The following is a 12,497-nucleotide window of genomic DNA, read 5'->3' as shown; positions in this document are numbered from 1 at the left end:
ACTTAATCCAACCAAGCCCTCCCGATTCCTTTGAAAATGTCAATTCTATTTGCTGCGAAAGCACTTTACAATGGAGCATTTTTTTAAAACAAGCATTAATGTTGATAAATAATTTGACTCGCAGCAGTCACATTGTAGCAGCATAAAGAGCTCTGTGATGGCCTTTCATTGCAGGGGAAGCACCGGTGTGAATTTCAGTAATACTACAGACTTTTTAATAGAATGGAATGCTTTTTTTTTCTTTCACTATACACGTACAATGAGCTTGAAAGCAGCTCCTTCACCAGTACAGACGTAAAAAATTAAAAATACAAAACATTTCCAACAAAAGATAAGTAATAATGCAAAAAGATAAATAATATAATTGTAGTCTATATTGTAGCATATATCGCAGCTCCTGTTAGCATGTGTGACACCAATTTGTTCATGGTTTCTGGTGTGAGGAATCTATTTCTGAAGTCATATTTCCATTTCAATGTCATTTGAACGCGCGTCCTCAGAACTGTGAGGCAGATGTGCTAACCAGTCATCCACCATGCCGCCAGCAATTTTATTAAAAACACATGATTTTTGTGTTAAACTAGGTTTCATTGTACTTTCATGCATTATTATCACAGCCCCCTTCACACTTGCACAATAGGCTACAGCTGAGTCGGGCTTTATGGCACTTACAGTCGACCAGCCACAATGGAGGAGTAGCACACGTCTGGCTGACACCTGCCAGATCTGTCCGATGACACCCACTCTGATTCTGGCATTCTATTACCAGCCCCGTTCACTGGGGTCGGCAATCTCGGGGGGGATTTTGAGATGGATAGCTTCTGGACAAAAGCTGGTGTGAGCCCGGCACGCTTCGCATGCTGGAAATGAGGGCGGTGGGTCAGGGTGATTGAGTCCAAGGACTTGAGGTCATGAGCCTCGTTGCTTCATTCAGTGAGTCTGCACTGCAGTTCTTACTGTATATGAGTACAGTCCAGAGCTCAAAGATGTGGCATATGCAGTGAGTCCAGTGTGAGGCTGGTCCGGTCTTGGGTGATGGTGAAGTGGCTGTTAGTGAGCTCATGAAAGGTGGCCCGTGCATTCCGTGGAGTGTTTTTGCCAATTCCAAACACTGAGTGTGTGGAAGAGGGGGAGCGCATGGCAATGTTGAGGTACCAGCATTTGCGATGTGGTGAATTGGAATTGGTTTTCCTGAACCCAATCAATCAATGCTCCCATATCTCCATGGGTTTGGAGACACTGCAAAAAATACTAGTGAAGACATTTGCTAGGGTGAACATAAATGACTAAAATAGCCTTTGAACTTGAAAATGACCTTAAAATGGAAAAATACCCAGAAATTAATTCCTCACACCAAAAACAATACAAAATGTGGTGTTCTACATGAATCTAGTTGTTAACAGGAGCTGAGATATGACATACTTGTGTTCCGTGGTGGCAATGTTTGATTTGGTGATCTGTCGCGAGGGTGCTCCCGCATTATGGCCCATTATGAAGTGTAAAACACGACAACGGAGACCCCGGACTGTTGAACGGCTGAAGCTAGAATAGAAAATAATTCCACCTACAAATATTCAACAATTAGTGTCCTCAGTTCCCAAACGTTTATTGAATGTTGTTAAAAGAAAAGGTGATGGAACACAGTGGTAAACATGACCCTGTCCCAGCTTTTTTGGAACGTGTTGCAGCCATAAAATTCCAAGTTAATGATTATTTGCTAAAAACAATAAAGTTTATCAGTTTGAACATTAAATATCTTGTATTTGTAGCGTATTCAATTAAATATAGCTTGAACATGATTTGCAAATCATTGTATTCTGTTTTTATTTATGTTTAACACAACGTCCCAACTTCATTGGATTTGGGGTTGTACACTGTCGCTATTATTGCACTATGTTAAGATATCAGTTTTACCCCTCTAGCTTCTCTTGACAGCATGTCGGGCAGGCAGGCTGTGATTTTAGGAGCTGCGAGGAACCAATTTTGACTGTCAGTGAGGCGAGTTGGACGTCACTGCAGCATAAATAATTAAAATATAAGTTGAGATCCCTCCCTGCTTGTTTGGCTGCTTGGATGACCTTCATTAGTGGAACCTTTTCACAATCAGCCTTTATCAAACCATGCATCATTTGCAACACAAGGTAAACCTAATTACAGGGCTGAACTACAGAAAGCTCCGACTGGCTTTCACATTCTATTATAGAACCTTTCAATTGTCCATAATTATAAAAGTTCATTGAATCAGACTCCTATGAAGCAAGAAAATAGTTTGGACAAATATTTGTTGTCTGTTCATCCAATGTTTGCCATTTGTGTCATTATTCAAGCAGTGATGGGCTTATTCATACATGTTAAGAGTACATGTGGTGAATCACTGCTTGGCTCAGCAGAGCATAGCACTTGATGTACAACTGAATGGCATCTTTTATATCCACAAATCCAGAGATAACATGAGTACCAACAGGTATTGTATGAGGCTTGTATGTCTAAGTAATTGCCTGCAGGTGGAAAACAAATTTGGTCGGCATCAGTGGAAATTGTGGAATGAAGTTGTGGATAATGAGATCACAAAGGCTTCCCGTATTGAGTATTAAAACATAATATAGCAATATTTTCTGAAAACAGTACATTAATAGATTTTTTTTTCACCACATATCAGTCTGAAAGAATTCTTTTTTTTTTTTTAAATTACATTTATTACAAAACCTCCAAATAGTTTGCTCTAGTTTTGAATACAGTCCCACCACCAACACAAAGTTAACAATATAAACAAAAGCAGTAAGATGGACATTTGAACCTTTTACTGTAAATCATCATCACATGTTTCGCTAGATCCCTCGGTTCCCCCTGAATTTCAATTTGTCATTCAGGACATCTTTATGCTTGTAGTTTTGGGGAGGCAATTTTAGTGCATATAATAAAATGCATGAAAAGATAAGGTGCCTCTCCCAAGTGTGGAGAATGCATCAGTTCAAAACAGTCCAGACTTTCCACTTTGAGAAACATCAATGTTGAACACTGAGCTTCACTCAAAGTCCATTTGTATACTGTAAAGTATCATTACGTTCCCAGAATACATCAGAACATAATGGCTGATGCCTTGATATGGCTGTTTTGATATATAATGTTTATCGGGGAGAGAAAGAACGTGAGGGGCGATATGATGTGACTGCTAAATGGCAAATAAATGGGGAGGTGCCTTTTCCATTTGTGCAATGTTGTGTAGCAACTAACACGTCATGGTCAATTATCAGTATGCAAGGCCATGTGGGAAGCTTCAAAATACAGCAGTAACTTTCTTCATCTTATCAAACGGGCCATTAGATAATGCTTAGGGTGGACTTTTTCATGAATGTTAATTTAGTCGACCACAGTGTCTCTTGTGGTTGGGGTGCGTTGTCGAGTGTTACAGTCAGACGGTGGAAGAAGTTAATTGAGTGACTGCATTTCCTCTTTCACATCAGAAAAAAAGGTAGTGACTTAAAGATTACGTTTCTCCCATTTGAACTGTGTCCGTCTAAATTGTTGCGACCCAAAACTGCAGCACTGACCATGGACTCAGATGAATTAGTATGCAGTCTTGCCACATGTTGTAAACAGGTTCTGTGCACAGGATTAAAGGTGATCTTACCTACTCCTTAGATTTCGCCATAATAGTCCGTTTTATTAGATTTTCAAATTGCAATATACCAGAAAAAAAATTGTAATATTCAAAAAATAAATATTCAGGTAAAAATAAGGGGTCTAACCCCATCCATGATTAATACATTGATCAAAGAGGGCCTGCTGATTGGGGCACACAGAAGCAACAATGAAACTATTTGCATCCATTAGTGCTTCTATCTTAAAAAACAAAACATAACAAAAAACAGTGAGATAGGCACTCAAGGACAAGGAGGGAAGGACATTCACAAATCTCAATTTCATTTCTGAGATAAAAGCAGCAGAGATGATGTGATCATCACATCACACTGGTAACAATAGAATTCATCGTTCAACCTGACCTGGGCATCATCCCTTTGTTTTTGAACCAGCAAAACCTGTTAATATCGGGCTTATTGTGTTTGCGGTATAAAACAGCTCCCAGCAATATATTACACAGATGCTTCCGCAATATAAACATGACCAGGAGATGCGATTATTTTCTATTTCCATCGCCAGTGAAACTGCTAACTGCATCAAATAGCGCAAACTGAGACCTTAAACAATGAGCAGACGGACGAGTGCATCTGATGGCCGGTTGAAGGAATTTCTTTTTTTTTCGTTTGTTTTGGCATGACTTACCTGGCCACACCCAGGACACTCATTGCCATTCTCACAGGTCCTCCGCCGGGATTGAATGCCACCGCCGCAAGGCACGTTGCAGCGTTCCCATGCCGACCAGGCCGACCAGTAGACGTGAGGAGGGCAGGGCAGGTGTTCATTGCAGTACCTGCCCAAGAAAAACAACAGAGTGACTGCAGGTGATATGTTCTATATATGACTGACATCATGATCTGGTAGTAACAAGAACCCCGCATCCCCCATTTAAAAAAAAAAAAAAAAAAAAAAAAAAGGTGGAAGTCAGGGATTATTACACTGGGGAACACAATTTTTGTTGAGTTGGGTCTGACAGCTGTTTTTAACTAATTTTTGGGTGCAGAATCCAAAACTGATCTCAGTTTCTCTCTATCACGTCAAGTTTTTGAATTATAGGATCCCCGTTTTCTTAAACAATATGAAAAATGTATCTATGTAAATAAACAGCATATTAAAGAAATATAATTTACAACGGTAGGCCCGTGGTTACAAAGTTAAAAGAGAAAAGCCAGCACAAATCCCTGCTTTCTGTTTGCAGATATTGAGAGTATTGACCTACTGAGAGCTGCACACACCTCTCACCGCACTCTCAATTGGGACTGCACAAACAAATTGCCACGTAGCTGTAGGTGAGTCCAATGGTAATCAGCTGGCAAGTCTTACTACAGCTAATCAGTGGAATTTTGCTTATCTGGAGGGTAAACTTGACGTGCTAGAAAAAACAACTGATTGCAATTTTGGAATCAGCATGCCAATTTTTGTTTTAATCAACACAAAAATCTAACTCAACATAATTTTTGTTTCTAATTGTTCCCCAGTATTATTAAGTAGAATACTATTGCTTAGTTTAAAACACCTGAGAGAGAAAAAACGTTATATACAACAACATTTCTAGCAAAGTAAATTCAAGCACTGGAATGGACCTGAAATAATCAAGAACTTGGGAGCCATTTTTCTCTCTTGACTTATCCGGTTCAAGGCCATGGGAAGTTGCACGTACACTCACTAGTAACAATCTAGACCAGTGATTCTCAACCAGTGTGCTGGGGCACATTAGTGTGCCGTGAGCGCTCTTCAGGTGTGCCGTGGGAAATTATCAAATTTTACTTAATTGCTCAAAAAATGATATATCTCCAAGAAATAATGTATTTTTATTCGTCTATTTATGCGAGTGAGGCATAGTGACAGACAAAACAAATAAATGCTCTCCTATTAGATGGCAGGAAGTACATACAATAATTAATTTATCCACTTTTTGGGGCATTTTTGTTTGTTGGTGTGCCGTGAGATTTTTCAAATGCAAAATATGTGCATCGGCTCCATAAAGGTTGGAAATCACTGATCTAAACACACATTATTAAGACAAAACTGTTTAGGTCCGATTGACACCCTTAGAGAAGTACTAACATCACTGCACAACCGCAGTGAATCGTACAAAGATATTTAATCCCAAAACATTTAATTTTGTTTTAAAAATACAATACAAATTTTTTTTTGTTTGAATCTAAATCGTGCTAAACATATTTTCTTGAACTGCTTCAAAAACAAAGAAATACAAAGAATGAAGTGAAAGTGAAAAATGAAATGTGTTTTTTTTTTTTTTTTTTTAATGCAGTAACAAGACTGCAAAGTGAACACTTTGTGCATGAATGAAAGTCCTTGACTTATGACAGTGTCCTTTGAGTTAGAAGCGGATAATTAAATGTGAAGGCACCAAAGATGCCACGGCAGTGAGCCCCGCCACCAAACTGAAATAGCTACAAAGGCTTCATACCACAAGGCAGGAATGTCCACAAAGGCGTGTAAATTTAACAAATTCAACAAAACCAGCACATTGCTTTTCATGTGGCTTGAAGACGGCAAACTCTGCACCTGTCATCGACCAAATAATAGTAAAAAATATTATATGTAAATGACAACAACACATCTCTGCTTTTTGCAGATGATGTGGTTCTGTTGGCTTCATCAAGCCGTGACCTCCAACTCTCATTGGAGCAGTTCGCAGCCGAGTGTGAAGCGGCTGGCATGAGAATCAGCACCTCCAAATCTGAGACCATGGTCCTCAGTCGGAAAAGGGTGGCATGCCATCTCCAGGTCGGGGATGAGATCCTGCCCCAAGTGGAGGAATTCAAGTATCTTGGGGTCTTGTTCACGAGTGAGGGAAGAATGGAACGGGAGATCGACAGGCGGATCGGTGCAGCGTCTGCAGTGATGCGGACTTTGTATCGGTCCGTTGTGGTAAAGAAAGAGCTAAGCCGAAAGGCGAAGCTCTCAATTTACCGGTCGATCTTCGTTCCTACCCTCACCTATGGTCATGAGCTGTGGGTCGTGACCGAAAGAACAAGATCCCGGATACAAGCGGCCGAAATGAGTTTCCTCCGCAGAGTGTCCGGGCTCTCCCTTAGAGATAGGGTGAGAGGCTCGGTCATCCGAGAGGATCTCAGAGTAGAGCCGCTGCTCCTCCACAATGAGAGGAGCCAGATGAGGTGGCTGGGGCATCTGATTCGGATGCCTCCCGGACGCCTCCCTGGTGAGGTGTTCCGGGCATGTCCCACCGGGAGGAGACCCCGGGGACGACCCAGGACACGCTGGAGAGACTACATCCTTCGGCTGGCCTGGGAACGCCTCGGGATCCCCCCGGAAGAGCTGGATGAAGTGGCTGGGGAGAGGGAAGTCTGGGCGTCCCTGCTGAAGCTACGGCCCCCGCGACCCGACCCGGATAAGCGGTAGAGAATGGATGGATGGATGGATGGACAACAACACAAACACAGACGATTAAAAAAAACTTTGCTCTGATTGCAAAATGTTACCACTGAAGATAATGGCACTTCAGGTTATTTTACAATAACATTGTCAGACTTATTACGGTCATATAATTACCAACTTTTATACATGCTATAAAACTGTTTTAATGACTGTTTTGTTGTGTTTTGGCTTAACTGCCTTTTGAGGAAAGCGTCAGTGCTGGAATAGCTTTCCATGCTTTGGCTGGATCTTTTCCATTGTAGTATTACCAAATACTCTGCTATTCATGGGAAATCAAAAGCGATACTCCTGAATATTCTGATTGGAGAAAATAATCCTTGAAGCGGTCATCTTTTTCATGTTTACTAATCTGCGTGCTTGAAGTGGGACAGAATGGTGGTACTTGGGGGCGGGAAGAGGAGAAGTATTAAGGGAGACTGGATCACAATCGTCTGCATGCGCCATAGATTAGCAGGTTTACAATAAGACACACGCAGGCACGCGCACACACACACACACACACACACACACACAGGCGCAGATATAAGTCAGCCCCAAAACACCGCTTTTGTACCAATAAAAAAATAGCTTGAGCGGATTTAGAACTTCAAATTTCACTTTAATAACAAAACAAGTTGTGTCTGTCCATCCCTCTCTGCAATGCAGTTAATGAGTTACTAAAGCTGCCAATGTAAGCCAAGGTAAGAATTAACAAAAGGTTCATCAATTTGGGCATTAACCTGCCACATTTAAGTCGCGCACGGTTGCTCGGATTCAGAACATTTGCTTTATCTTTAAAAGCTTTGGCGACTATGAACATTCAGGGCGAGCCTGTTGGAATCTCACACAGCCTCACACAGCATGAGAAAAAAATCACTGAGTGCTGAAAGATGGGTGAAGTGCTTTGCAGTCTGTGCAGGTTACAACAGACTCGATGTGCTGTCTGGACTCTAAATGAAATGTCGACCCTTTCTCTTCGCTTCGGTACGTTGCCTTGCCGAACGTATCGGCATATGCGCAGGCACACAGACACAAATAACATACATATATATATATATATATATATTTTAAATATGCACACACAAACGGCTGGCTCGATGTGTTGTAAATGCTGTATCTGTACTGAGAGTAGACTGGGAAAATGAGAACAAAAAGCCATTGAGGCTTGAAGACAACAAAAACAGAGGTGGGCGGCAGAACCTGCCTTTGGCCTCCCGCTGTATTTGTTAGGTCACGAGTTACCAGGGTTTGGCCAGTCACAATGTGTGTTTTGCTCTAGGCTACTGTTGCAGTCGAAGAGAAAATCTCAAGGACTGCTCCGCCAGGAGGGACATGAGGAAAATGGGTTTAGAGGAAAAAGAAGGTATAAAAAGAGTCTATAAGCTTCTTTTGTCTAATTTGTAATGATGTCAGGCGCTCAATTTCCCTCATGTAATGGATGAAGATGGCTCTGTCCATTTGTGCCATGTATTTATCATGCTCTTTTGTTCATATTATGTGATAGTATTGACTTGTTTGTTTGTCAAATGCATGAAATCATTTTATAACGAATCATATAGTGTGCTTTATATTTCTACAAATGCAAATCAAAGTTTGTAATACCTCTCCTCACGGTTCTGACCCACACACACACGCCCTCCGTGGCGAGGGGTTGGGTTGCTGCAGGAGCGCTGACGAACCTGAAAGCCGATACCACAGCTGGTGCTGCAAGGAGACCAAGAAGTCCAAGGAGTCCAGGCTCCGTTTCTATGGAGACGCACAAAGAAAGTTGTTAGCAGCTGAAGCTTGGATGCTTTTTGTCAAATACTGTGTAAGACTCATGTTGTTCAGTATCAGTATCTTCTTTCTTAGGATGAGGGGTGTGGAATGTGAATAAAGAACAACTATAAACAAAATTATTTATAAATGTATTTATTTAAAGAGGCCAGAGAGCTCATAACATAATTGGCAATGTCATCTTGTTGGTTGTTTTCGTGTTATTAACAGACAGCAAGCAGCTTTTGAGGAAACACAAAGAACATTTCCTTTAAATTGTCAGTGTGTGCAATGCCAAATAATTGGCTTACATTTGTTATCCTATTAAACACACAACAATCCCGCATAAACTGGCAAACTGTTTTGAGCCTAATAATTTCTGTCTTGATGCACTAACATTATTACGGACAGTAATAACAGACAAAACTTACCTGGAGCAGTTGGCGACCTCAACGCTGCTCCCACGACACCTCTGCCCACCACACTGAGGGGCGGGGCTGTCACATGCCCGTGTCCGACATAGGCAGGACCCTGCGCTGCCACCGTCATTGTGGCTACAAGTGGACCAACCCGACCAAGCACCAAAACCTCCATCGACTGTTACATTGCGGACCTGTTAGCAATGAAACAGATAAAAATAAAAGCCTTAATAAAAAAAACATCTTGTCCTAGAAACCGGCCTTGGGAGTGCGTTGCTTGGCAGGAAAACACAGGCAGAAGCTGTAGAGTCGACAACTTGAACTCAATTTTCCTAAATTTCAGTAGATGCAAAAAATAAGTACAAATCATCTATGGCATCTAGAATTAGTCAGGTGCTGCCAGGCAAATATGCAGTAACCAAGAAGCTGTGTGCAATATGAAAATGGTCTCCCGACTATGATGATGATGATGTTCCAAAATGCGAGGAACGGACACACATGGGAGCACACAAATGTGAGAAAATAAACGTAGCCAGCATAATAGGAAGGAGTAACAAAATTGAATGAAACTGCAAGTATGAATTACTTATGTGCTTCTTAGGCAAGCTGACGTGACGCGCTGCTCTCAGATATGCACATAACAATTTTACTATCTAAAAGATATTTTTAATTGTGGTTCCGAAAGCTTCTTCACCTGCTGTTCGCATGGTTGATAAGAAAAACATGTTTTTTGGTGTGTGTGTGTGTGTGTGGCCTAGAAGCTCAAGATTGTGGCCACCAGACAGTATTTGTTAATATGCAGCAATAGTGCATACAAAATTTTACAGTGCATTCTCAATCAGAAATAAATTGTTCTGGGTTGACAGAGATTTATAAATAATAATGGAACGATGTGTGGTATAGGCAGTAATATGTGGTGACCTGAAAGCCCCGTTCGTCTCGCAAAGCTCACTTGTAGCGATCTGCACACATTGATACATTTAATAATCAGCATCTCTGGATGGTGCACATGGCACAGTTGTATGCTGTTATACTCTAAACTGTGTTTTTGTAAAGTGTTGATGGTTTCTATAATTACAACGTGATATTAAGAGGTGGATTAAATCAGATTAAGTTCCAGGTAGAAAAATAATGCCCTGCCATAGCGTGTCAAGGTATTCTTGTTCTAAATTAGTACCATAATTTTAAATCTGAGTGCAAATGTAAGCAAAACATTTTGCGCTTGTGTGACAAATTTCCCTGCAGTATGCCAAATGAAATTTGTATATACAGGATGGCACCATATTAATCCTACTGGGTTTATGCACATATATCTGTTTATGCATGCACAAACCTGTATGTATGTATATTAAGTCAGTTTATCATTACCAACATCTGTGCGTGAATACTGATCATTTCAACAGCATGCACGGAATAGACACTCGTTTAATTGAATTATTTCAATGTTACGGGATAAAAAAGTGCCACAGGTTTTATGCAAAATGCCCTCATTTTCTATGCATGGGGGCCCATGAGGAAGTGTATCAAGGGGCCGCCGGGCTGTTGAACAACTGCTCAAGTCAGTCCATACAATAAAGGTTGTCTGCCATGACAATCGTGTGAGATTATGTGCACGCTGTATGTATTCTTGCCTAAAGACACATTTGAGACTGACAACCTGCCTGTGAACATGGGACACAGCACGAAGCAGCCTCCGCTGTTCTTGAAAATGGCACATTTGGATATTTCTCAAGAAACAAAACATATTTAGCAGATATAGCGCCCACAAAGGGTGAGAGTTTGAAGAAAGGAAGGAGCAGCCAGAGGTGAATGATTGAGAACGCGCTGGTGGGGGACATGTGGCTCCAATAAACTTTGGTTTGTTTGTTTCCAAGATGCATTTCTTTGGAAAGGATAACTTGCCAAGTCAGATTTTCGGAATAAATCAAATGACTTCAGAGCAACATAAACTCACGTGGTTGCCAGGATTAGATTTTTTGTGGCGATTGAATGACTTTTTCCAACACAGCAAAGCAGCATTAAATAATTAGATGGGTACTCACAGGACACTTTGTAATGCTCTGCTCCCATTGGCTCATTCTGGCGCTTTCCTCTAGGGTGGTGCACTTCTTCAGGAGGAGGTCCCAACCACAATAAGGGTCTCTGGCCCCCACACATGCTCTTGTATTGGAAAAGATCAAATATAAGTACACTTGTTTTTATTTTTTTTTTAAACAATTTTAATTCACCTATTACATAATGCATGCAGGAAAAGAGCAGGGAGGAAAAACTGCCTTTTGAAGGTGACTTTAGAGCATAACACAAATTCCCCCCAAAATGTTGATTTATTCTGAGTGTCTAATACGTAGATGCCTTGCATACAGGGGGCTTTTTTTAAAGTTATCCCAGCTTTTCTTTGGAACGTGTTGCAGCCATAAAATTCAAAGTTAATGATTATTTTCTAAAAACAATAAAGTTTATCAGTTTGAACATTAAATATCTGTAGTGTATTCAATCAAACATAGGTTGAACATGATTTGCAAATCATTGTATTCTGTTTTTATTTATGTTTAACACAACGTCCCAACTTCATTGGAATTGGGGTTGTAGATCACCCGTAAGGTGTTTTATGCAGTTCTCCAAAGCATTCGCATCCAATCATGTCTTTATTGACCTTGCCTTGTGCACTGGGGCACAGCTATGCTGGAGCAGAAAATTGTCGAAAATACCCAAGATTCAAAGGGGACTAAGCAGTTTTGATTAAGATCAATTGATGAACCTTAATCTGTCGCAAAACTTTAACAAGTACAGTTTATCAGCTAAACAATTAAACAATGAGAGAACACTAACAAAATCATATCAACTTCATTCAAGCAGACTTGCATCATAATGACCTATGTGAGTCACTGAAAGCCCCAAGTAACATGTAGTCCAAGTTGTTCTGTAGGTTTTCATGATAATAAGGTCGTCAAGATGCAGAGTGAGAAACCAAATACGTGAATGTGGATTTAGCAATTATGAGGGAAACTTATGAAATGTATCATTTGGGATAAGGATAAAGGGGTTGAAAATGAGAGAATGAGTTAACACTCATCAGCGAATCCTTCTGCACAGCCCGCCAAATGGCTTTCCCCCCCTAACAACAACAAAACGACAAAAGCACGTATCACAAAGCCGCAGCTATGACAAAAGGCCTTAACTCTTATTCTCATGAAAAACTGGATGTTGTGTGCTCAACAAGGAATGCTGTGAGTCTTCCAGTATGTGATGATGGATGGCTCCCACCCTTGTGGAGTCTTT

The 12,497-nt window shown here is 40.8% G+C and overlaps 1 protein-coding gene across 2 annotated transcripts in view; it reads right to left on the bottom strand.

Annotated features, from left to right (window-relative positions):
* Positions 1 to 12,497, bottom strand: part of sema5a (sema domain, seven thrombospondin repeats (type 1 and type 1-like), transmembrane domain (TM) and short cytoplasmic domain, (semaphorin) 5A) — a 128,298-nt gene that overhangs the window by 25,802 nt on the left and 89,999 nt on the right. For both annotated transcript variants that reach the window (XM_061758495.1, XM_061758496.1), the window contains exons 12-15: positions 11,261 to 11,378; positions 9,231 to 9,412; positions 8,647 to 8,790; positions 4,285 to 4,432 (exon numbers count right to left, since the gene is read on the bottom strand). In XM_061758495.1, the coding sequence (XP_061614479.1) occupies positions 4,285 to 4,432; positions 8,647 to 8,790; positions 9,231 to 9,412; positions 11,261 to 11,378 (592 nt within the window). The remainder of the gene's footprint in view (positions 1 to 4,284; positions 4,433 to 8,646; positions 8,791 to 9,230; positions 9,413 to 11,260; positions 11,379 to 12,497) is intronic.

Source organism: Phyllopteryx taeniolatus, chromosome 20, assembly GCF_024500385.1.
Source record: "Phyllopteryx taeniolatus isolate TA_2022b chromosome 20, UOR_Ptae_1.2, whole genome shotgun sequence".
In the NCBI taxonomy this organism is placed as follows: domain Eukaryota; kingdom Metazoa; phylum Chordata; class Actinopteri; order Syngnathiformes; family Syngnathidae; genus Phyllopteryx; species Phyllopteryx taeniolatus.
The sequence above is the reverse complement of the archived record's forward strand: the minus strand, read 5'-3'. Positions and strand labels throughout refer to the sequence as shown.